The sequence below is a fragment of the Semicossyphus pulcher genome, unplaced genomic scaffold (genome assembly GCF_022749685.1).
Source record: "Semicossyphus pulcher isolate SPU_LCO1_2020_fin unplaced genomic scaffold, fSemPul1.0.p SCAF_5, whole genome shotgun sequence".
NCBI lineage: Eukaryota > Metazoa > Chordata > Actinopteri > Labriformes > Labridae > Semicossyphus > Semicossyphus pulcher.
The window spans coordinates 27,892,319-27,919,080 of record NW_027211726.1 but is presented as its reverse complement, the minus strand read 5'-3'; the positions used below and the strand labels follow the sequence as shown (position 1 = coordinate 27,919,080).

The 26,762-nt window shown below is 38.6% G+C and overlaps 1 protein-coding gene across 3 annotated transcripts in view; it reads left to right on the top strand.

The window, feature by feature from the left end:
- trappc9 (trafficking protein particle complex subunit 9) overlaps positions 1-26,762 on the top strand; it is a 226,436-nt gene that overhangs the window by 26,118 nt on the left and 173,556 nt on the right. For all 3 annotated transcript variants that reach the window (XM_069681096.1, XM_069681094.1, XM_069681095.1), the window contains 5 exons: positions 7,140-7,266; positions 8,713-8,858; positions 16,894-16,979; positions 23,691-23,817; positions 25,126-25,258. In XM_069681096.1, the coding sequence (XP_069537197.1) occupies positions 7,140-7,266; positions 8,713-8,858; positions 16,894-16,979; positions 23,691-23,817; positions 25,126-25,258 (619 nt within the window). The remainder of the gene's footprint in view (positions 1-7,139; positions 7,267-8,712; positions 8,859-16,893; positions 16,980-23,690; positions 23,818-25,125; positions 25,259-26,762) is intronic.

Below are 26,762 nucleotides of genomic sequence, written 5' to 3'. Positions count from 1 at the left end.
ATGAATTTTATAGACAGTGAGATTGATGTCCCTCTTTCAGTTGCTCAGTTTCCAGTCTACATTCTAGTGTTTATTGTATCGATGATTTATGTTCAACACTTAGGATATTTTTTTGCTCCTGGCACTTTGCTTGAAATACCAGCCATAAAAATCTAAATTATTCATAAAGTGTTGATATGTCTGTTTGTGGTCTGTCAGTAGTTTTCACTTCACAATACAATTTGATAAATCTCCCTTTGAAAATGTTCCTATTGTCTCTGTCGTTAAAGACATTTGAGGCTCTTCCTAGTATAGTGTCTAAGAATGATAAGTCTCCAGGCACAGTGAGCTTTGAAATAACTTACTTCCATCTGCAATACTGAGCTTTTTTTATTCCATCAAATTGTGAAAAGAAATCAGGAGAATGAAACTCAATGACCGTAAAAGAATATATTTTTGCCTGATTTATCATTCCTGTACCACTCCATTACTTAGTCTCACATCAGCTTCATGTTTTCCAGTGTCTTCCCTGCAGAAACTGGGCTATCATAATGCCTGATTTATGTGTCTGCTTCATGTTACATAGCTTCCATTTAATTTCACATTAATTTATTTTAAATAAAATGTCCATTGTAACTTATTGACTGTTCAAGTGCCCCCTAAGTCATGAAACGTCAATCCACGTCACCCTGCTTCTTTTTGGGTTTGTCCACACACTTTACAAGAATATATGCATAAATGCTAGGGCTGCACAATATTGAATTTATTGTATTTTTTTTCTTTCTAAAATTTCATTATCTTGAAAAGGTACGGCAATTGCAATATGATTCTCAATTTGTGGGAAAGAATTTTTTTGCATCAAAGTCTATAATTTTACTGGAAAAAATCATGATAATACATTTGTAGGGATCTGTGTCAAACAAACATCTGGAGACAAATCAAGATTTGTAGGCATCTTGGCAACACTACAGTCCATCGTTATAACACTGTTTTGTCACACATTTTTACCTTTATCAAAAACAACAACAGCTTCTGCAATTTGGATATTAAACTTAATTGTATTTCCATTTCAAAAACATTTTGATTAATTGTGAAACCCTAATAAAAGCTTCATGTATTTCAGTGCAAAGCTGTAACTAGTGTTCATATGGCCAGTTGAATAAGTAAACTTTTCTCAAAAAACTTGGAGAACATCAGAAATCTTTATGTTCAAGAAATATTTAAAATAGACACCTTGATCTGTAAGAGCAGGTATTTCAGTCTGCTCAGTCAATATATAACCGCCTCAGTGGCTGCATCTATTTCAAGCCTGCTTTCCACCATATTTGCAGAGTCTCTGGCCCAAACAGAGCAAGATAACTTTTTCCAACTTCAGTCAACAGTATAAATGACCTTCGACCTTGAGAGGTCTGCATCCTGTATTTTATTTATCTCCCTGTTTTATATGTTATAAAAAATATTTAATCATGGGCCACATTGTCTGGTCTGTGATCTTTAGACTTTGCTTAGTTTTGTCTTATGCATCACTTCACTCTATTGTTTGTTTTTATATGATCGTAATTAAGGACATTATGAAATAATGTGAAAACGCCTTGAGAAGACTTTTTCAAATATTTACTTGAAAACAACATGCCACTGAAGCACAACTTCATTCGGTAGCAATACCATCCTCAGAACCATTATGTTTTTTGTGATTTTAAAATTATATATAAAATTATACCTTTATTAGATGTAGATCCTCGTAATTTTCCTGGATTTCGCTGTTCTATTTGAAAAATGAATATTTGTGATGAGCCAAGCCCATTCTTGCCATGCTAACAAAGTGTTAGTGCTTTCCCACTGAATTGCATGGCAAAGTGAAGTAACTGGTTATTAGGATGACAAGTGCTGATTTGCACATGTGACTTTTATCTATTAAAGTATAACACAACTAAATATGATCTGATAGAAAAAGCACATTACATGACCAAAGCTGCTAGAATAGCCTACCACAGGTTTGCCTGTGACACCTGTTAGGCCATAAATCTAGTGCAAGACACTGGTTGTTTGAAGGGAGAAGGCTGTCATGCGTTGTCTGTAGTAAACCCTTCTTCCAAACTGGACTACAACTGCGCGGCTTGCCATGACTTTCCCCTGCTGTGAGGACGCAGTGGAAACAGCAGTGTTACTGGTAGTGGTGTGTTCAAAATAATCCAGGCCTGTGTAAATGCTGCTTTTATGTTTGTTCTTCAGCCTAAGCCAGTCCAACATGTGGGTCAGGAAACTGATTTCATTTCTTCTTTTGAAACTCTTCAGTGGCTATGTTTCCTTTAAGCCTACTATTAAGATAATAAACAGTTTAAAGCTCAATAAATGCTACTTATAAACAGACTGGAATTTAAATTTTGGTTGCAAGCAGGTTGTTTACAACTTTAAAAATGACAAACTGATTGAAAGAGCAAATGCGCTTTCTATAAATTCAACTTGAGTACTTGCTTGCTGCATCTTTCGTGCATACCCTCCATCATCACGGAAATATAAAGAGATTTTTTTTTTTTCTTGTTGTGTTTTAATGGCAGTTGGCAAAATTTATTTTAGGTGCATAACCTTCTTTTACTTGACTGGGAACATACTCTACAAAAACGACTACAAAATATATGTCGCTTTCTTGATTTAGAGTGACACAATCTAAAGCTGATCAAACACATGCCAAAGATATATTGCTGAATGGGTTGGTTGTTGAATAAAAGATCACATCTCATGCAAACAATTGACCCAGAATCTTGAATTGGAATGAATTTAATCAGAATGACAAACAAAAGAATCAATGTAAATGCAGCCAGTGTTGGATAAGTAGGGACTCGATGTGTAATGGGGTCTACTAGTTGGCAGCGATGTGAACAAATGAAAATAATGCCCTTATTTTGATGTAGCAGCAGAGGGAGGGTGAAGTAAGACAAGAAGGGGTGAAACATTCTGTGCATCACTGCATACTTGAAAGACTGGTTTCGGTGCATCATCTTAAAATGATTCAATACATTATTTGTCCTTCACAGATTGTCCTTGACAGCAACCTATCTCCTGTGATATTACTTTTCATACAACTTAAGCTTGCAATCAGTTTCCAACTAAACTCAATTGACACCTAATGCTTCACAGATTACGTTAGATCTATCCTGACAAATTGGATGCATTTATATGGCAAAGTATAACCGAGGGTGATTTGTATGGTACTGGCATTACTTCACATTTTACTATGAAATAAATGTTCAGTCATGTCAAGGTTTTGAAAGTGTAGGATTTGTAAATTGGATGCCTGGAAAGAAGAACTGCCAACAGACTTGTTTGATGAAGGCAGGTGCAAATATCAGGTGTCTCGCTCCGACTCTTTTACCGCACAACAAGGTAATATAAGCTCAGTTTTCAGAGCAGATGATTCAGAGCAAACTTCAACCCATGCTGCCTTTCATCGTGCCTTCAATTGTTATTCTCCTTAATGGTTGACACTTTGAGCTGAAATCCTTTCGTTTGGGAACCATATGAATCTTTAAAGCTGTACCTTTTCTCCCCCACTTTTTGTTAAGTGTAAAAATCTCTTCTTCCAGCTGTCAGGCTAACCAGTGTGCCTTGCGGTGTTTATGTGGCCAGGGAGCTCGGTGAAATGCAGGGTAGAAACAAGTCAAAGGCAGTTCTTCTTCTAGTCTGACCCCATGGTTTCATTATCTAAGGGCCCTACCACATCAAGCTGACGTCCTCCTGAAAAGTGACAATGCAACAAATGTTTTGTTTTTGGTATCAAATTGCCATTGAACATTGCACCAACACTTTAGCCAATGCCCAGCCATGTCATTGGCTGCATTCATTCTGCAGGCCTTCATGCTCCATTCCAATTTGGGTTTTGTATCTGATTTTTTGGGGTCACAGTTCAGATCTATTTTAGAGTTTGACCCAGGTAAGATATCAACGTGAACAGAAAAGGATTTAAAAAAGACACTTGTGCGCAGACAACAATAACAAAAGACATCACATCCGCTGACATTCGTTTTCTGTAAAACATGGATGCTCTTTGAGGTTGGGACTTTGGATGTGCATACACTTTTGTGCAAGTAAGTGACATCTCATCTGGATAGAGGCATCTCCCCAAATAGTAATTAAATCCGCTATTTCGCTGTCTCTCCACTGCTGCGTGTCGTTGTCCTCCATGGTCAAGCGGAAAAAGGAAGTCTTCTTCTTCTTCTTTGGAATCACTCCTGGAAATGTGCATATTACCAAGACAATGCGGACGAATTCCGAATTGAGTGTTCAAATACAAGTTGCATGTTTTGGATTCGGATTTAGAGCCACATATTCAAGTAGCCCAGTTCCGAATTGAAAAAATGTGACATCATGCAACTTTTTGCTGTTCACACTGTTTTGAAAAAATCAGATCTGTATCACATTGGGGACGCTTTTAGCTGCAGTATGAATGCAGCCATAGTCACTAGAAGTCATAGTTCCTACTACCGAAATAGTATAACCAGAAGACATAAAAACAAACTATCCCAACATTTTTCATACTATTCATGCAATCTTTTTCAGGTGCTCAAAAATGTAGCAGTCATGTATAATAACAGTCTGCCACAAGGCCTTGTTATACAGATATAGCAACAACCCTATAAAGAACAAATAATTATACTTCTTTATGAAGCTAATAGAAAATGCTTTGTTATGGCGTTTTTCTGATATTTGATTTCATTTCTTTTAACTTAATTTCAAATAAGTCAAATTTAAACTGTAACTGACTTTTACCTTGAACAATCCATGCTGATTTAATTAATCACAATGGAAGAAACACATATTTTATTATCACGTCATTACAGTATAGCTTTCTAGTCTTGACAAAAACTTTTTTGAACAGACTCAACATTTACACAGAAATTACTTTTTTCAACACACAGTCACTGCTCAGTTTTCTGTCCCGGAGTGGCCCCTGAAGAGACAGCCTCTGTGAACACTCAGACACGGCAAACAGGGGGGAAAAAATTGAGAAATATGTCATCAATCATCAAAGCTTTGAGCCAGGAGGACAACTCGGCTATCATCCATTCATCTTGGGGTACTTTCTGCTGCTCCTTCCTCTTTCCTTCCTCCATCCATCTCAATCTCACTTAATTCCCTCCTTTTTTCTCTCTTTCCCTCACTCTGCTCCTTCACTCTTACTGTACTGCTTTCAAGTCTTCCCTCCCTGACTTCACTCTGATCTTTTTGTAGTGCGTTTCTGCCTCCCAGTCTGTATGTACGGTTGTAATTTACTTTGTACCCATATAAACATATTTATGTGGGCAGTTTTCGTAGAATGTCCTTACTGTAGTAGTAGCAGTGCTTGTAATGGAAAAAAAATTAGTCACATGCTGGCGTGTGTTTCAGCCACTATCAGAAAATCTTTAAGTATTACGCCTACAATCTAAACTTCCACTGTGAGCAAAAATACTGTATGAACATAGGCATAGTTTGACCTTTAAGGTTGGGGGTTCACAAAAAATAGAAGAAATGCAATGTGTACAACAGAGGCAGAGTGATGAAATATTGTGAGAATTCGACCCACCACAGAAACCGAACTCACACAAACTGTAAAACATGAGTAAAAAAGATTCAGATCCTCAGCTGTTAGCGTTACTGCAGAGATGAGCCTTGCAGGCTCGTTCATAGACCGACCCTGTGGTGTCTAATATAAGCCTTAGCATATATGTTAAAACACAGAGCGTTCTGAAGTGTAGTGGGATTGCTGGGCATTTATAACCTAGCCTGTGATGTCCCATGCTTTGTGAGCCTCTTGGATAATTCACTCTAGTAACGCGCACCTCGTTAGTATTTCTTCCCCACTCTCTGGCTGAAAGGAACCAATGCAGTTCAGCGCTGTGGCCATTAACAATCACAAGGCCGCACAATAACAGCAGGTATTGTGAAATTCTCACCATAGCTGCTTGACTCAGGCTCTGTGCTGTCAGTCTCTTCGTTGGCCCAAGCTTGTGCTTTTTTAAAGAAGAAACAGTGTATATCTCTTCAACAACTCTTTTTAAGGCAGTAGTAATGCAGTGACAGTGAAAGTGTTGACAGAATGTTGACTGCTAACCTCTCATTCTTTGCCTATCATGGGTGTGCGTGTCCCTGCAGGCTGCTGTAACTCAGCTTTCTGAAAATAATCAGTCGCACAATTAGTTTACTATTTGTATCTATTATTATAAAGCAAGGCATTACAATAAATTATTGGTTCTGTGCTATTTAAAAAAGATATTGACTACTTTTGCATTTTTGTTTATGGCCACCCAAACTACGCCTACGTGTATGAAAAATGACCCCAATGCAATGAGTAGGTCTGTAATGTATTTTTGGATATTCTTATTTTGTTTCTTCCTGTGAACCTGGAAGTTTATTTTGAAAAGACACTATGCATGTACTAAATAGAGGAGGAAAAAAGAAGAGTAAATCGTGCAGAAACGATTACGCAGCACAGGGAGAGAAAAAAGTGATAATCACACACTGGGAATAAGGGCTACAACGGCGTTTTAGTCGGGAGTGTCAACAAAGTGTGGATTGTATTTATTTGTGTAAAAAATTGATTTATTTTCCATCTATAAGCTAAATTTCTGACCCTTACAAAGTTTATTGAACTATCTTGACTTTGTTTGTTTCCTCTTTAGCTCACGTTTGTTTATGAACTGCAAGACAACACAATAATGGCAACTGAAAGCCCCCCCACCCCCCCATATATAACAGCTGTGAACATTTTTGTTGAATGTCCACTCAGGTGGAAAACTTCAGCTTCGCATTAATACAAAATCATAAAACTTCTTAAGTGTACTTCTAGTGTAAAAGGATATAGATCTTTATACAATCTCTGCAAGTAAATGTCAGTTTCTGCTCAATGGACACTCTTGAAACTTGCAGAGCTAAAGAAAATTGTATGGCTGGTTGAGCAGCAATGTTCTCTCCAAAGGTATTGATGGTACAATAAAACGTACAATTGTACTTGAAGGCTGGGGCTGTTATTGCTGAGAGAGACACCTCACAGGTCATTAATGCTGGGCTAATTTAGATCTCACACAAAGATGAAATGTCTACCGGAGAGTAGACTTCAGGCTTCTATATGGACTCTGGCCATGTGCTCATTTTGCTGCTGTTATATGCTCCTGCATTTATAGAAAAGAAAGAGGTGACCCAGAGTCTGGAGAACTACACCTCTAAGTGTCCAGGTGGAATGGAGGTCATCACCCTACCTGATGGCCTGAAGCTTCCTCCTGTACCCTTTACAAAGCTGCCCATTGTCCGGTAAGACAAGAGTTTGAGTGATTTTTGCTGATGATAAAATTCATCCTGCACATGCTTTAATCAGATATGTTCAGTGCTGCAAGCGTCACCCCTGAAGTTCCTTTAAGACCAACTCCAGTCATGTTTTAAAATGTTTTGCTTGAAATAATTATTAAAAATTCCTGAATCGGCATAGTCCCTGCCCACTGTGTACTACATTCCTCCTTTCGTAGAATTACAGCGGAAAACAAAACACGTCTCTGCCATCGTTTAGTCATAGTAACGTTAACATAGTCATTAGTGAGTTTGCAGAAATTACGATGACGGTTACACCTGGCTCATGCATCGCAGAAGTGGTTGCCATAGGTTACATGTAATGATATGCATAGCCTCACTCTGTCCATTAATGGAATTGGCCCCTTTGACTTGTGACGTCTCAAACCTGCCAATCTGAAAACGTGTTGTTCAGCCTGTCCTTGGTACACTGCAGTTTAAAAGCAGACAGGCCCAGCCATGGAGCTGCTTATGTTGTCCCTGATATGTCTTGTAGCACATGAAAAACACCACATGGAGATGTTTACAAGGTTAAACACTTGATTTTCACTGGAAGGGGTCTTTAACTTTGGATAACTACTACTTCCTGAGCAAGGGAGTGTTTTGGGGGTTAAATAGTGTCCCTTAACATCATTTAGACCTTGGTTTCTGTAGTGAAGTTCCCACAAAAGTTCCTAGTCACCCAGGAAGTTGCTGCATTGAAATCAGAGCTAATGGCTCATAGAAAAGGAGACAAACCCAACCAGCTTCACAGTTGGAACTGAGTGTCATTAATAGTTTTTGTGTGATATCACACCAAATAGGTAGTGAATAGTTCAAGTAATGTAATTTGATAAAAGGAATACAAGTTTTTGGAAAAGTGAGGATAAAAGTTTCATGCTTCTACAGCACTTGACTAATTTGTCTCACAGCAAAGTCCTTCTCGAGGCAAGAAAGATCTGCCTCCAGGCAAGACAAACAAGACCCCAGAGATGACAGCTATCAGTTATTTTAAATTAATTCACAGGCATTAGAATATTTTCACAGTGAAAATCAGTGTTGCAATATATTTTGTCACTTTTGAATAAAATGCCCCTGTACTTGTTCCACCACATTTCCTCTGAGTTTTGAGACCTTTTTGAGTGTGAAAATAATTAGGTAAATATAGGCTCACACTGCAGTAAGTAAGCTACTGTTGAAAAACGAAATGCTGCAGTGCTGGAAGCAAATCAACAGAAACCAGGCATCCCCTATTAAGTAGTTAAAACTTTCTGTCAAATTCTTATTGTGCCTTCGGCCTTTTTATTGCACAAGACTTTAATCATAATGTGAAATGTGAGATGATCATTTTTGGTGTTAAATGTGCCTTAAAACACATGGAAATAAGTCTTAATGTTGTTGTTGTTGTGCCTTCTCTTATGATACTAAAACTAGATCTGTGAAGCTCTTAAACCTGCCTGTCAGCCTGCGTCCTCACAAAGTGAAAGGCCTGCTGGGACAGAATATGTCCACCGCCAGCCCCTTCATCTACTCACCGATCATCATGCACAACAGAGGAGAGGAGCGCTGTAAGAAGATAGGTAAGCCCTGTATCATTTCTGTTGATCCAATGTACACATATTGTCCTTATCACAACCTGCTGTACATCCTCACACATGCATTCAAGCACATCACTATTTCAGTTTATCTGACTCTACAGCACATGAATGCAAAATGACTTGAAGTGAAAAAGCTGGCTGTCAGCCTTAACTTAATAATGAAGCTCTTGTTTAAAGGCATCTGATTTTGGTTGACTAAAGATAATTGGAGAGCCTTATTTTGGGACACACGGGAGATATATATTTTATTATTTATGAGAGTCAGAAAATGTATTTAACATATAAAAAAATGATCAGAGTTTATAATAGATGTGACTCAGATTTTGATTAGAGGTCTTCACGGGTCCAAAATGTCTTGCCCGAACCCAAGGAGACCCGGAAATGTAGGATCTGGAACCGTACGGGATCTGTCTATTATTTGAAAGCTGGGACCTGGACCCATGCAGAACAGAGAAATGTCGGACCTGACCCCGGCCGGGCGAAACAGACCCGATCAGCACCGACAACACAGCTGATTACTATTAACAAGTTACTGTTAGTCAGCTGTCAAAACAAAACTTTTTCTCCTATCTAATGTGACGTAGCCTTCTCCCCTGTGCCTGGCCGTGCATATAATCCATCCTCCTTGCCAAGAAAGTTCATAAAACACTTCCAGGCTTCCTATTATCCATGTCGTGTTGATAAAAACAGCAATGCTAATCCACTAGTTATTTCAGATTTAAAGTCCACTTGCTGTTGCGCAGACGGATGACAAATGCGTGGCTCGTTTAGAAGCAGCATTGCCGTTATGTTTTATCTAGCATAATGAAGACAACTTCGTCTATTTCTAGTTTGCTATCATCCGTGTTGTCCAAGTCTGACCTGTGTTCTGACCATTCACCTGCTGATCAAAAGCAGATGGAGCACTCGCTCATCATTGGTGCCACCTTGTGGCCCAACCCGCACTTTGCTTACACTTTCTCTTTCGTCATGACCAACGCTTTCTTCCCGATCCACTCGGGTCCCAGGTCCTAGGGTTCCGGTAGACCCGGGAAGACCTCTAATTCTGATTGCATGACATGGGGTGGCAATATCAGAATCAGACTGCATGCACTTTGGAAACTCTCAAGCAGCAATTACAAGGGAACATAATAAAACCTATTCTGGACAGTTTTACTTGAATTTAGTCAGCAGTTCACCGTCACTGACTTTAGCATTAAAAAGTTGCAAAAAAACGGAATATAACTTTAGGCAACTCTGTTTTCTTCAGCGCTTCTCCCAAACTTATTTTCCCAGCACTGAAGAAGGCCAAGGTTTTGCAGAATGAGAGTTCTCAAGTGATGTAATTTGAGTCAGTGTCTTTCATGTCTAAAGACTTGAAAAATCTAGGGAGTTGAAAAATTTGAGGTTACCAGACCTCTATAACTGACTGCTTATCTTGGCTTGAAACTTTAAGCTTGAGGCCACATTAACTACTACCAGCACAACACAATGTTACAATGTTACAATTTAATTTAGCAGACACTTTAGTCCAATGCGACGTACATCTGAGAGTTAATACAACACAAGCACAGATCAAGACAGGAGGGAACAGTCAGCAAGTGCCAACAAACAGCTAAAAGTGCGATCGGATACTGGTGCAGACAGGCAGTGCACAGGGCGTTTAATCATCATCAACAACATCAACAAGGTCAATATAGTCATCATCAACATCATGAATATCCTAATCAACATCAACAACATCCTTAATATCATCAGCATCAATAGCTTCAAAAAGTGCAGAAGTGTTCATGAAAGAGCTGTAGCCTTTTCTTAAAGGTGGGAAGGGACTCTGTGGACCGAATGGAGTTTCGTAACTCATTCCACCAACGGGGGCTACAGAGAGATAGTCTAGTCTGAGAGTCTAGTGACTTAGGGCCCTGTTGTGACGGGAGTACCAGGCGCCTTTCATTAAGCGCCACCATGCGCCAACACAACAGAATGACCAAGCTGCATTGCATTTTTGCTAGTGGAAGCCTTGTTTAGCTAAGGAATAAATAAGGTAATAAGGCATGAAAATGGTCAGACTCATTAATGCTCATTAAATATCAGAACAAAATTTAATATCTGTCATTTGAAGTGCCCCTTTAGTCCATCGACCTTGTACCTTTTTATAAATGCTGTGTAAATGAACCTGTGCAGAATTAAGGCAATTTCTCCTTTATTAGTTTCTGTTATTTCTCAGTACATACATTTATGGACTGACCGTAATTTGTTTGTCCACAGGCAGGCAATTTTGCAGCAAAGAAAGAAAAAAAAAGAATTAGATAAATTCTTTAATTGGGAGTTTGCTCCACTCAAGTCTGTTATTATTCATTTCTTTCTATTCCATCGTGGCCTCTTGCCTGCAGCGTTGGCAGGAGGCGTCATGGTGTCCTTGCAAACAAAGACGATCTTAATAGTTGCCTCCAACTCATGAATGCTCTTACTGCCTGAGACAAATGCAATGTATTTTTTTACTTTGTATGTAAGCAGCAGCAACAGGCCCAAGGCTATGCTGGAGTGAAACGCTGCTCCCCTGACTGAAAACTGATGTATGAGAAACTACAGCTTGTTTGCATCGTGTCTGCAGTGAATCCTTTTAAGTGTTTTATCCCGTCCCGGGTGGAGAGCCATCAATCAAAGTCAGATATAGCTTTATTCTGACTTGGAGTAGTGGTGAGGAAGTGAGTGTGGCTGACATTGTGTTGGTCCACAGGTTGTAGACATCAACTAAAACATGTTGCCAGTTCTGCTTATGCTTATGCCCTTAATGTTCTTGCACTTTGAAGCCCCCTTGACGTCCATCCAAGGCCTGTGAGCCACAATTCTAGACCTCCTGTTAATGTTATTTCGTCATACCTTTTTGGTAAATTATGTGTTCCTTTATTTCTTTTGAGTAATATATTTTGGATTATTTTTAAAATCTGGCTTTTTTACCAAAGGAGTGTTTTCAGTTGTCTGAATTTGGTTGGTTTGGGGGGTTTTGATGATGGTCAAAGTCCATGGTTAGAAATAATTCATATTTGACATCTAATTATTTAAATACAATTGTCATCTGAGTCAGGATTTCCAAAAAAGACAGACAAAAAAACTATTTTAATTTTAAGCAAAGCTCAAAAACATCCTCCATCTTCATCTGTTGACTTTCTGTCCATTGCACATATGTCATTAGTGTACAGAACCAGAAATAATGTACTGATGGCTTTGTTTTGTTTTGAGTTTCTCCTCTCTTACAAAATTACACTTTTTATTTACTATCAACTAAAATAGTTGCTGTTGATGATTGCTGTGAGGCAAAGCTCAACCCTTCTTGTCTAACCTCGCCTTTACTGGTAGGCTTTATACAAAAAAACTGCAGGAATTGTTTGGTGTCACTGATGGCAGCTAAACATTGATCAATTCTATTTTCATGGGAGAAGCAGTTGACAAAAGGTTGATGTAAGAAACTAATATTTCTAATATTTGAACACAAAACAGAAGCAGGATGAGGGTTAATTATGTAATTAATGTAGTTGTAATGATTTGCATTATTATTGGCCTTGCCCCTGTCTTTTACTTGACACTTAGCAATGATTTGAATATTGGCTTTGTAAGACAATTTCAGTTATCAAAGCTTCAGCTCTGCTTTTTCATAGGCTTTGACTGTTTTCCCAGAATTTCTCTTGTGGAAATGCTACAAAAAACAACAATTTAAACCATGGGAAGCTGGAAATCTTCATTAATAGCTGAACAATTTCTGATAATTACCTTTAAAATGCCTTACATGAATTATATGGTGTATTATTAAACTATAAATTTAAATTATATGTTAAATAAATAGCCAATCACAATGTACAAAATCATTCATATTAGAAAGAAGACAGGGAGTAAATCACAAGTGATTTTAATAAGCGGCCAACGTCTGCAGCCTCAAGCTGCTCTTTCCTTTGATCTGGATTTAGATGTTGGAAGTGAGATATTCCTCTGGTGCAGTCTGGTGTTATGAAGCTTTGGAGATTAATTCAAACATGCCTGTCCATCCCAGTCCATCTTTCTCTTCAGAGCTAGCTCCCAGCTAATCAAGTTAAGGTTCTCTCTTAACTCCTTCAAGGCAACTCCCAGCACGCAAGAACAGTAGAAATTAAGGCTTTGAAGCATGCTTTCCCAGTGAACATGCATGCATAATGGCCACATGTAGGCATGTTCTCCCACACATGACTCTATTATTCTATTATATATTCTAAAAAAATGATCAGAGTTTATAATATATATTATATATTACATTATACTCGTATTATTCCTGCTTTCACATATGATAGAAAACAGAGCTGGAACATGCTGTATATTACCTGCCGTAATTGAATTCACCACTTTCAGTGCCCTGATCCAGCTTGGAAAATTTCAACCTCAAAAAACCCCTCAAATTTTTGAATTGCATGTGATCAATCCTATGCTTTCCTTTGCATCAGTAAAATACACACTACAGGGACATTCATGAAGATGACATTGAGCCACATAGTTGACATTTGTAAACTTTATAGAATTAGAGTATACTATCACCTGATACTCATAAATATTACTGATTGGGGAACCCAAAACAATAGTATTCTGTGCTATGAACTGGTAATTGAGGTGTATAAACACTACAAAGTATACATGTGACTACTGCCTTACTCTGTAAAGCCACTGGAAACCCAAATCCAACATAACCTTTAATAATTAAGGTGTAGTTTAATGTGTAGTGTTCATAACAGTTAGAATTTTTTTTTTTTTTACTTCAAATATTGTCATTTAAAGTTGTAATCTCGAAGATCTCAGTTTCGTTCTCTTTGGCGGCAGCTATGGCGATAAAACAGTAATTGTGGGACCACACTTATATAGACAGATATCCAGACAGTGTTGCATGTGTGACGTCTACGGTTGGCTTTGGTTGTAACTCTCGATTTTCGACGGTCGCTTTTTTTAAGTTGTATCTGTAGTCATCGATCTTTTCTTTGTTTATTCAGTCATAGTAGATTACTTTTTACACACCTGCAGAGACCGGAAAAGCAGTCTACCCTCTCTGGCAGACCAACCACTTCTGCTTCTGCGTCCTCCTGCAATTGGACTGATTGGACTGATTGGATATGATTCTAACAAAAGGACTGCACTTCACAGATTGTCACATGGGTTGTTGTGTCCAGAGCCAGGGAGATGTCAATCAAAACAAGGAAGTTGTCAGTCATGCCTCCACCGTGGTGATGAATTGTCTTAACAGCAAATGAGCTGTCTATTTAACCAGGTTTCTAATAGTTATGAACATTTGTCATATGTGAAGTTGATAACATACATTTTATGTATTTTTTCCACTCCAAGCCAAATTTCCAATGTCTTTAAGTCACATGCCCTCTAACAGATTGATGTTCAGCCTTAAATAGAAGGTGGTCTAATGGGGGATTGTTTTTCCCATAATTGCTCTGAAACTCATCACTGAAACGCAGTCCACAGCTTTACATTCACTTTGATATGGTTTATCTGTAAGAGTGGTAGATAGGCAAACAGGAACATACATTTTAATCCATCCTGTCTTCATTGGTTGAGCATGGACACAGTGCCTTCTGTAAGTGTTTGGACGGTGACACCTCTTAGGTGGCTCTGTACTCCTCTGCATTTGATTTGGTTTAAAACACTATAAATGAAGCTTAAGCACCGACTTTTAGCTTTTAAGGATTCAAGATATTCATAGTAAGTGACCAGTGTATGACTCGTTGCCCTTTTTGTATATTCTTTCCAACTTTAGAATCATATAGTGTGATCGTATACATCCAGAGTTTCTAAGGCCAAATGCTGCTATGATCTTGTCTGGCCCAGTCGCATGACCTCAGTCCAATAAACTGTGCGACACTTGCTGAATCTGTGGGGGTGCTCTTTTTTATTAGGCAGGAGACAGTAGTGAGGGCAGAGAGGGGTTGGAAGGTCAGCCGTCGGACTCCTTACTGTGGTTCACCCCATGCCTGCTTAGTCTAGACCACCTGTATATTGCATTTTTATTTCTGCTGTCCCCATTTCAAGTGTTTTTTTCCCACCTGCTTGGATGGTCCTTGCATTGGCCTGCTCTCTTAACTATTTTTGACAAAATTATAGTGATTTAAGACTCACATTGTATGGCTTTCAAAATTTCATTAATAAGCAATCCTTCACTCTGTAAAATCTAAGCAACTGGGGCCTGACAAATGGACAAAGCATTATGTTTTTTTGTGCAGTTTTTTTCTATGGGTTGTTTAATTTTTCCATTTTCAATGTTAACCAAATGTCCTCCAGAAATGTGTCTCTATCTCAGTTGTTAATGACTCGTAATTTCAAACAAGCTCAAGAGCTCTGCTTTAGTTATGAATGCATTCCCCCCCTGCTCCGGGGTCGCTTAATTTCTCATGGATGATTTTTGCTCCAGTGCCCAGGCATAGTGGGCAATGTTTTATTCAGTATGAAAGATTAATTTTGCTGATAGTTTCCCAGAATATTTTTTCCCTGTAGGATGCAGTAAAACACTAAACCTCTTTAGTTCTGTCTTTGGTCAATAAAAGATGATTTTCATAGCACATGAAAGATAAAATAAATGCCCTTTAAGGAACCAAACACAGGCAATGTTTAACCAACCGTGCAACCATGCATTGACTCAAAACATTCATTATTGCTTTGTACGATGAGGTCTCAAAGACCTAAAGCCTTTAGAGATCTGTGCAGAATCTCAATGGCCACTTGAGGAGTTAGGGCTGAGGAAACGCAAACAAGATGGCAGCAATCCACTTTGTTTTTCTATCTTCTGAGGTGTATTTCACACTTAATTGGCTGGCAATGAGAGCATGCCTGTGAGCCAGACCTGAGGATGTGTGGGGCTTTCCAGACATTCATATCATATCTATCTTCCTTTTGACTGACTTAATTTCCCAAGGTGCATAGCTGAATTTTGCCTTCTATAAATCCCTTTTCCTGCCAAGGTCTGGATTTGGATTTTTCAGGCCCTCTTTTGCAAGTCTATTTGCAGCACGGGCTCTCCAAATGGACTAGAAAATGTTAGATTTTACAATGGAGGTCGGTATGGCTACAGTGGGACTAAAGCAGCTCGTCAGTCTAACAAACCCGTTAAGCATTTCATTCAGGAATGATTGATGTTGCAGTGCAGAGCTGCAATCTCTCTAAAGTAAAAATAGGACTAAGCTGTTTAAGTTTTTCTCTCAGGAAATCAAAGACTGCTGCTTTTCTCTGCATATTTCCTCAATATTTAAATGATAATAAATCTGCAGAACCATAATTCAATGCTAACCCACCTTTTCTTGTTTCTCTGGAGTCACTTTAATGAGGGCCTGAGATAATATGATCTTGTTGTTCCTGCTGTTAGTTTGTCACAACATATCAATAAATACAATTTTATAGAGTAACAATGGCCGACACAGCATGAGCAATGCAAATTAATGTGGGTGTACACATCCTTTTGTGCAAAATATCAAACTTGCATTCACTATATAGTCAAAAGTATATGTAAACCTGCACATTACATGTAAGAACACTGAACATCTTATTCTAAAACTACCTGCAATAATATGCCAATGTAATGACCTCTACCCTTTTAAGAAGACGTCATTTTGGACGGAGACAGGTTACTTGTGCTCCCCTGCTTTTGGGTTTCTAGTCAAAGCTAAGCTAACCAGCTGCTGGTTATCGTTTTGTAATGAAAAACAGTTATGACAGGGGTATTAATCTTAACTCGTGGCAGGAAACAAAATGAGGCTATTTCCAAAAATGTCCATCGACTGATCTAAAGAAGCTGGTTGCATGTTAACTGGAGTGTAACATAAACTGGATGAGCTTACAGCCAGTGGGTGACATTATTACACATATATTTTTAAATAAACATTATCAATCACTGGCTATTGCCTTTGATCCTTAATGGCAGTGCAACCTAATGGTGTATTTCCCTCAGCTCATTAATTTTAAATTGCTTTTAATACAGCTGACATCTTATTCTAATGTGTTCATGTTTGTGTTTTGCATTTCCCAGACTTCCAGTGGGTTCAGGGAGATGTTTGTGAAGTGCAGCTCATGGTCTACAACCCCATGCCTTATGAACTTCGCGTGGAGAACATGGTCAGTAAAATGTATTTTACCTAAACTTTAAATTAACTGTGATAACAAGCTATGTGGTTTAAATATTTGATAATGTGGACATTTCTCCACAGCTTTGTAAAAACAGGAAGTTGCTGACATGCTTTTCTCGCAGTAGTAATACAAACTGCCCCTCTGCACCCACATAAGACTTGTAAAAAGGGCTTTTTAGTCATCTTTGTTAGCCTAGTTAAGGTCCCTTGAAAGATTTTTTGACAGTTTATTACCGTAATGATTTTATGTGATGGTGAGAAAAAACCTTCTCAGCCTTGACAGTAACAAAAGATCTCTAGGGAGAGGCAAAAAACCCAATTGTCCCATTCTGTTTATGGTTTCACACACTATCCTGTCTTAGTAGGTCATATGGAGGTTAGCTGAAGTCCTTTTGCTCTCCTTTTTTGTGCAAAATAAAATTGTAATAGTTTTGCTTATTATATGCTGGGTGACTTCATCTTTTTAAGATCAGAACATTTTCTTATTAGAGGACCTCTTCCTGAAGCCAAAATCAAAATTCTGCAGCATAGGTACTTTGTCACCGCCTTACAACTGCCTTTATAACACACACCAGTTGAGTCATATTATGAGATTCAAGGGTGCAAAAGATACCCCAAAAAAGAATGCAATTGTTCCTGCTCAGTGCTGTGCCTGTTTATGAAATCGCTGATGTGGGACAACCTTGAGATGCAAAGCAATCATCAGGCTCAATAAAAGGCCAGCAGGGGAGGCCTGCTCTCAGCTGCCAGATAGCAGTTGCAAACACAGCATCACGCGTAATGTACTACCTGTCAAAAGTGATGTTGCCTTTAATTATTTGGGAAAGGCAAGAACAAATTGCCGTGAAAGTTTCATGGCAGAGTGTGAATGGAGACAGCGGCCTCTTAATTGTGGTGGCTGTCTCAGAGCTGATGCCAAATACACTTGGACAGCTACTGCTGGTTGATTTAGCCGCCCTGCATCGTCTGATAACGACGCATACTGTGACAGACACAGGAAATGCAGGCGACCTCCAGTTTGGAACATCTGGAAAGTGTTTAGAATAGAGAAGTAATCCCCAGCCAGGTTTTTCTGTGTGTGTTTGTGTGTTGAAGCTCCAGAGGATAAATATCAAATAAATGGATCACAAAGTGTGGCTGAAATAGAGAAAAGTGATACCATGAAAGTAAAGATTCAGAGATAAGTTGTAGATAAATTTATTGCTTGGTCGACATCAACTTATCTTGTTTAAATCTGATACTAAATAAATCATTTAAGTGATTTATCTCGCAAATTTCAAGCATTTGCTATTTCCAGCTTTGCAAATGTGAGAATCTTAAATGGAATATATTTGTACTTTGAGCCTTTGCAAAGAAAGTCACCTTGGACATTCCCAACGAGGTGTGTCATAATTGGATTCTGAAATTAGAATTGATTGAATGGAACCTTCAATTTCACTCATCAAAATCAACAGCACAATTGAAGATTCTCTCTGTAATTTTTCTTTCAACCAAAGTTTATTTTGGCATATCGGAGGGAAAAAAGCACTTTAAGGATGACACAGTGTTGCCTACAGGTAGCCTGCAGCTGTACTTTTGAAGACACAATGGTCACTGTCAGATTTGGAGTTGACAGACAAACAGAAACAAGCTCAACTGAGCTACAAATTCCTCCTCCTTCCATGAAGTCTCCTTCTCTTCCTTCTTTGTGTCTAAGTCTAACATTAATGCCATAATAACTACTTTTATGTGCACATCAGATTTTGGTTTTGGCCTTTATTTATAACAATTTTCCTACAAAGCCATTTAGGCCTTATTTGGGATACCCAAATGGAATATGCTGTTTACATTCTCTGCTTTATTACTGTCCATGTGTGTGTTCCTAATTGTAGTGGTCACTTTAAATAAAAACCTTCTTTGCCACTCTTGCAGGATGTGAGGTTTCTGACACGTGTTTCTTAAAAGGCAAACTTTCACTTTTTCCAAAAGACGACGGAGACCGAAGAAAATGTAAACAATTAGACGCTTTAAAAAACAAAAGTTGACAGTTACAAAAGTAAAACTATCTTTTCTCTTGACTTTAAACCTATATGCCTTTTATATCGTATTGGCAACAATCAGAAAACTGGTGCTCCCCGTCCTGCTCACCTTAATGCCTCATACACGCCCACAGGTGCCACACGCAGCCCTTTACTACACTCGCTGCTCTTTACGACACCAGCAACCATTTACGACAGCAGGATTACAACAACTAAGGGAGCACAAACATCCTTATAAATCTGCTATGCTATCAATAAAAAATAAAAAAACAAATATTATATAAATAAATACTACATTATATAACTTACAACTATATTCAAATGAGGCACAATGTTAATATAAACCTAATCTTCTATATGGCTCTAACACTGCTGTTATCGACACACTTTACATCATGTGTATTTTTTAAACGTGTGTTTTACTTTAGGCTGCTAACCTCACACCTGGCTGGTTACTACAGATGTAAACAAGCTTTCTGGGGAACTTTGGCATATCTACAATAATGTTTATATAATGCACTGTCTCGGAGAAATAGATTTAATATTGAACATTAAATCAACTCTTCTGCCCTTAGTATTAATTATATAGTTTTATAAGCATGTTGGAAAAAGTATTTTCAAACAAACACAAACTTGCCTGAAAACTAACCTTCTTTGAGTATGCACTTGGTGAGCATAAGCCAAGTAGGTTCGTAATTAAAGCTTAAGGAGTAAGAGAACTATTGGCTTCCTGTTTTCAGAGTTTCTGTAAAGGGAAGAAATCAAACAGGCAAGGTCAAATAGTGATGAGGATGTCATTAACTCATCCCCACCCACGGGTGAATTGATCAGGTCACAGATGGAGGCTGAAGCTCTTCAAAGCTCCATGGCACCTGGAAACCTCAGGTGGGGATATAAAGTCATGCAGGTAGAGATAGACGGGGTGATGTAAGCTGCCCAGAGCTCCTCTGTTGCTCTGACAAAGTGACTGCCATTAGAGAGGAGCGGCCATCTATCCACTGTACATGACTCTCTGAAACACACCGGGAAACAAACACACACACACACACACACACACACACAAGGTCACTTTTTCATCTTCCGTCACCAAGGTGACCCTGTAGTTTGGCAGGACAGGTCCTCTTTCTCAGTCACCACACGACTTCAGCACTAATACCCAGCTTTGCTTTGTGCTTCATTGATTTTCTGTTGAAGTTTTGCTTTTTACCACAACCCCCACCCTCACGCATTTATTGTAGAGCGGCCACTGTTGGATGCTTTTGTTGTTTTTCATACGTATATACAGTATATTAGGTTTTGTTACTAGAAATTATGTGCAAATAGGAAATAGTTTTAATTTATAAGACAAAGTTTTCAGAATGTTTATCTCACTTCGGTGTCTTTTATTGCATCAAAATGGGATTGTCAAGCTGACAGACTGACCATCACAAAAGTCTGACTAATGAACTTATATTAAAGTCTACATAGTCCACCTAAACTCAGTGCAAATGTGCACACTATTGTACTGTAACACCTATTTTGAATAATGCAATTTGGATTTAAGTGTATGCAGCCTCTACAGCGACTGAAAGTAAATTACCATTAAACTGAAATTACATAATCCAACTCTACCAGTCACACAGACTGTGACCTCTGCTGGTCTTACCAGAATTGAACTCATACTATTTAGTGGACTGAAAAGCAATTATTTTATGATTATAGAACCCAGAAGTTGAATTTGTATTTGCAGTATTATTTAGATGAATCTATGTATTGATACAATATTGAAGTGGAAAATATCATGACACTGTGCTCAGTGGTTCCCCCGCATGCTTACTAAAAACTGTTGTTTTGTTTATTGCCAAGTGTTGACATTTTTAGCCAAATTAATTTAAAGAGACATTTCTGCCTTGGGAATCCATGTATTTTATTTTGTTTGGCTTTCTCTGCTTAACTTTCGTTTGGCATAATCTCTCTAGTTATTACGTGCCAACAAAAAATAATAATAATCATAATTTTTTACTACATTAGTTTTGCGCAGTAAAGTTGATTCACACCAGCTCAAACAATACAATTAACTTTGTATATGCACTAATCGCTATTGTTAGTGAAACAGGCTAATTAACCTTTTCAAGGCAGAATGCAGATTAACTGTTTCCAATAGGTTAACACTGATACTTCCACCATCCAATAAAGTCTTAAAATAATGTCCTGAAGTGAAAGCAAGGAGGTTTTTAATCACAGCCGTTGTACCACAGAGGCTCAGCTCTTCAGCAGCCTTCCCTCCAGTGAGGTAGTGTCTGCTGTTAGGGATTGATGCAGTCATTACGTCACCTCAGTCTACCTCGTGCAACCAGGCAGTGTGTACAAGGAATGTAAATACACTTATTCTGAAGGGACATGAGTGCATATTCAAAGAAAACTTCAAAGCCACACACACATGCTTTTCGGACTACAAATGAGGCAAGGTGTTATGGCCTGCTTTTACTGTTTTAGACACTGACAATTTCATTTACTTTTTAATAAAACACTTTTTTATCAAATACTAACGACTACCTGCAATTGACATCACAGCCAGTAACCTCAGCCGTCTTTATGGGCAGAAACCACCCTGTTCTTTTGCTACTAAGAAAGCAAGATCCCCTTATTAAAGACATGTTACAGACATATGTGAAAAAAGGAACAAATAGAAGAAGTAGTAAGATGTAAGAGATTAATTTGACACTTGCTTTGAAAAACATCACAAAAATGGGCATCAGCTATTTAAACTCACATGTTTGGGTGGACAAAAATAGAAGAAGAAAGCTTGGAGCCCAGAGAAAAGACTTTACATGCTTAGTGGCCCATTCTCTATAAACGCAGCATATCCATCACTGACTGTATGACTCACCAGGTTGAATGAGGATTCTGGTTGCAGGCAGCAAAATAGTCCATGTGGAGAGCAAAAGAGGCCCACTGCAAAATGCCATCTTTGAATCAATCTGTAACAATTTAGTTGTTGGTTAATTTCTATAAACACATATCTGCAGATGAGTGCAGATAACAATCCAGTTGTAGATGTAATCTCTTAACTCATGTCTCGAGTACGGCAGAATATCTCTTATCTGTTATCCAGATATCCAGTGGCTACACCAGAAGCACTAAAATATTGGCTGTTGCCCACATAGGCTTTAATTGGTGTCAGATGATAACCGATGGGTCCAAGTTGAAGTGTGGACCCACAAAGTTGCTGGCATTGCTGTATTCTTTTAGTCGGCCAACAGATGTGACTGTCAGCAAGCGAAAACAAGCCCCATGAAATTAGTGAAAAACAATGAAGTTGCCAGTGCTGTTTGTGGTCCTGGTGAATTGCTTGTGCCCTTTGGTTTTCGGCAGTAGGTAACTACATCGATGCAATATGTCAAAAAGACTTTCTTTATAGCTCTTGAGGGACCTCCCACTTGTGTTTAGGCGAGATATGACGCCCTTCTTACTAGTAACTATCCTTATTTATATCCTTATTTAGTGGTTTTAATAGCTTTCACTGGCTTTCCTATCAGTGGTAATAAAGCTTTACTTACCAGTTAAAACCCTTAGATCTGCGAATGCAGTTATGCGGCCAATAATAACTCCAGCAAGTCAAGAAACAACCTGTCTGATTGTAGTCAATTTTCCCAGATCAAAACACGTACCTTGGCAAGTCCAATGCTATCATAAGCAGGTTTTTATTTCTCCTTCCTGTCCAGGGACCACAGATATAATTTAGCTCTATAGCTAACTCTGGCCCAACTGTTTTGTTGTGCATGGCCCCTGTCGAATAAGCTTAACTAAACAAGAATTATGCTTTGAGCAATTCTTTTATTAATTTGGTAAATCTGAATTTGTTAAAATTTACTTCCAAAAAAATCATTAAAGGGATAAATATTATCATATCGACAGCCATCTCAAGATTTTGCAATGCATGAAAGAGCTTGGCATGGGACATTCTGGTCTCCTTATCACCCAGTGGGAATTTGGACTGAATATTTTAAAACTTTTCTGATCCCTCCTCATTCTGTGTTGTGATCAGTTGGACTTATTTTCAATCACATCTCAGGCACACATGGCTCAAGTGGCTATTTCCCATGGAGAGCAATTTTCTCCAATGGAAATGGCCAACTCATGCTGACAGAGATTTCATCTTTGGGACATCATGGGTCGTTTAAGATTCTGAATCACATAAAACAGCTGGAGAGATACTTCACACTGAACTGTTACCAGAGAATCAGACAGCTGCAGACAACTTTGCTTTTTCCAAGAGAAAAACAAACATTGGTCATGTTAACATGGAATGCACAACGTTAAAGCCACAAGTAAAGGCTGAGAGATTGGATTAGATGTTTTTAGATTTTAGATGTTTAATAGTCAGGTTTTATCAGTTTTCAAACAGTTATCTTACCAGTATGTTTTTTGTCAAATCTGATATCTGAATAAAACATTGTCATTTAGCTGTTCTTTAAAATGGAAGCGCTTTTCCATAAAGAAAGCAGGTGTTTTTAAACGTGTGTTCTTGCTAAAACAGGTGCTTGTGCTAACAAAAAAGCACACAAATATAAAGTTTAGGTTCTATCATTTTCCAAGAACCGTCAGTTGTGTTTGAAAAGAGAATTTTACCTCTGTAAAAGTTGTTTTGCTTCCATGTATAGATCACCATCACATGTCATCCTGTCTTATCTTGTTTCCAGGGTTTGCTGACCTCTGGAGTGGAGTTTGAATCGCTGCCCGCTGCGCTGTCCCTGCCTGCAGAGTCTGGTCTCTACCCTGTCACTCTGGTTGGTGTCCCACGCACAGCTGGCAACATCACTGTCAACGGTGAGTACAGCTGAAGAGCTATTCCATTCAAAATATATCCCTGAACTGCTGGAGTACAAATCTCTTTTCTCCTACTCGATTAGGCAACTTGATCAAGACACAGATGATTTAAATGTATAGGCATTAGAGGTACACTTACAGAAATTAATAATATATCTGATGCCTATTGGGTTCATAAGAGCTAATTTAGGTTAGCAAGATGTAGTCAACATGTAACATTAAGTTTGACCTCTCTGCCTCAAATATCATCAAGTTAACTAAATGTATGGTGTGGTAGTGCTCCTTGTTACTGTGGTGTTGTTTTGCTGGGGCTTCACTATTTGTGTGTTCTGGAACATAACTGGCTTACTGAATTTGTCTTTAGACATTATAAAATTTGTGATTTAAGACAACAAGCTGTTAACACGTTGTTTGTTTGCACTCAATCTCGGATCCCATCGGCTATAGTCTGAGACAATATAGCATCTGGGGACACCAGTGAACGTGCCGGGCGGTAAGCGATAAACGACTTCCCGCCAAGACTTCCTTTTCCGCGTGCTGCATTGTTACAGAAAGTGAAAACCTTTTCTTGTGATTTACTTGTTATTAACGGGTCTTAACTTTGCCAAAACTTCAACATGATGATGCAGATTTGTAAGAAGTAAAAATTCAAGCTTTGTGAGGTCTGTCCTTAAGAGGAGAAGAAAACTTTGCAATGGCTCGTTTGTTGAACGGAGGTCCGATCGTTCTGATGCATTTGAGGAAGGCGGGAAATCTGAACGCTGAATGACTTTTGGACACAGTGTCAAGGGAATTCATCTCAAGTTAAATTCTAGATCTGGAACGGATTGTTAGCTGAACTTACATGCAGATGTCTGTTCTGCGTCGTCTGTCAGATGATGCTGATGGGAGCCCGGATGGCATTACGGTGGATTACGTTCCGCCTGCTTTTGCTCTCCTCACGGACTGTTTTTCCTGCATACTCCGCAGCCTGCTGATACGTGATTGGTCAATATTACTTGGACTGCAAGTGTATATATTTTATAATATATTTTAGTTCTAATTGAACCACATGTGATAGCTAAATCTGTCTATGTACTCTTTGTTGACATGTTAAAAGTAATGCCAGACTTCTTGGTCTTTTTTAGTAAAACAATTAAATGCTCCAAAGCCGTAAAGCATAAAGCTGCCTAAAGGTGGCAATTGTAAATAATACCCAGGTAAGATGCTATAAGTTCACTGTTGTATCAGAAACCAATTTACTCTGGATCTTAACTTTGTTCTTTAACACTTCATCCATCCGAGCTTGACATTTCCTATATTCTGCAGGATACCACACAGCAGTGTTTGGTGTAACAAGTGACTGCCTGCTGGAGGGCCTGGCTGGTGTGAAGACCAGCGGCTGTTTGGTGGAGGTCATTCCTTCCCTGCCTCGTCTCCAGCTCAGCACATCACTACCACGGTCAGAAACTCCCTGAATTCCTATCTGTGTCATGGTCATGGCTATAAATAGTCATTTAAGCTTTGGATATGAGTTTAGCCTAATGCCACACAAAAGATAACATTGAAAAAAGTGAAACTACAGATGTTTATAAAATGTTTAGGATTGCTCATGATGTTTGAACAACATAATACCTTGCAACCTTTTGACTTTATTCTGTTCTTCTTTAAGTAAGGAAAACACATGCTAGTTGATGTTACATATCTGACTGTAGATATGACAGGAACATCGTACTGTTTGGCCATAAAAATATAAAAGGGCAACGAGTCCTCCACTGTTCACCAACGATTGATGTGAGTACCCTCAAACCCCCCTCAAAGCAGAAAGTCAGCACTTTAACCTCACAGCCATTGTTTCATTTCACATCCATTGTGCTGGAGTACTGAGCCAAAACAATAAAAATGTGTCACTGTCCCACTACTCATAGACTGCTCTCTACTTGGATGGTATTGAAGTAAAAGTAAATGTCACTGAGGAGGATGTCAGTGGCCTGTTTCATGTGTCACACAAAAATCCTATCATGGTAATGCTGCAGGATATGAAGAATACTTTCAACCCTTATATATCAAATTAAAGACGAGGTATGTATACAGATTAGTGGTTAGATACCTGGGGCTGGTTGCTCAAGATATACTTGAAATAGCTTGGAGTTAACTTAAGGCTGGGTTTAGTTACGTCCAGCTTTGTGATGAATATTTATACTTGTTGCACAATCTAAAAATGACTCTACCAGACATAGACAATGCACAACCACGCTGACACATTCTACCGCAGTGATAGTCGCCACATCATTCACATTGTTATGGGTATAAAATGCAACCATGGCTGATAATGATAGTTAGCATAGCTGTTACAAATATATTAAAACAAAGAGGTACATTTACAGTAACTCAAACCTAACCAAGGCTTTTGTGCATTGAAACATTTAAACCAACTCATAAAAAAACACACTGTCTTACAACAGATGTGTTGTTTTAACGGAGCATTTCATCTTATGTCAGAAATAGCTCCTGAGAGTACCAGTTGAATATTTCTTCCTGTACTTACTGTTAGGTGTAACAGTTAGTACATGATGCATTTTTGATGCAGTAAAAGGGAACATGAGGAGAATTCATGGGTTAAATTACTACTAGAGAATACCAGGTAGAGCACCCTGTTGGAGTGTTAAATCATTCTGACAGTGGAGCTGCTGCAAGATCTACTATTTAGCTCATGTCTGTAAGTACAGCACTTCAGCAGCTTTTAATGTCGAAAAATCTTCTTATTTTCCTGTGTTGGAGGAGTACCGTAACAGACACAAGAAGCAAATAGAATATAAATGTACTATGTTATCTCACACAAGTAGACCTTCAGCTCTGACTTCAGTCGATGAGGTGCCCCAATGACTTCTCAGATGTCTTCTTGCCTCCAGCACAAAGCAGCAGTTCTTACAGCTTCTCCTCCTCTCATTACTAGTATTAGTGTT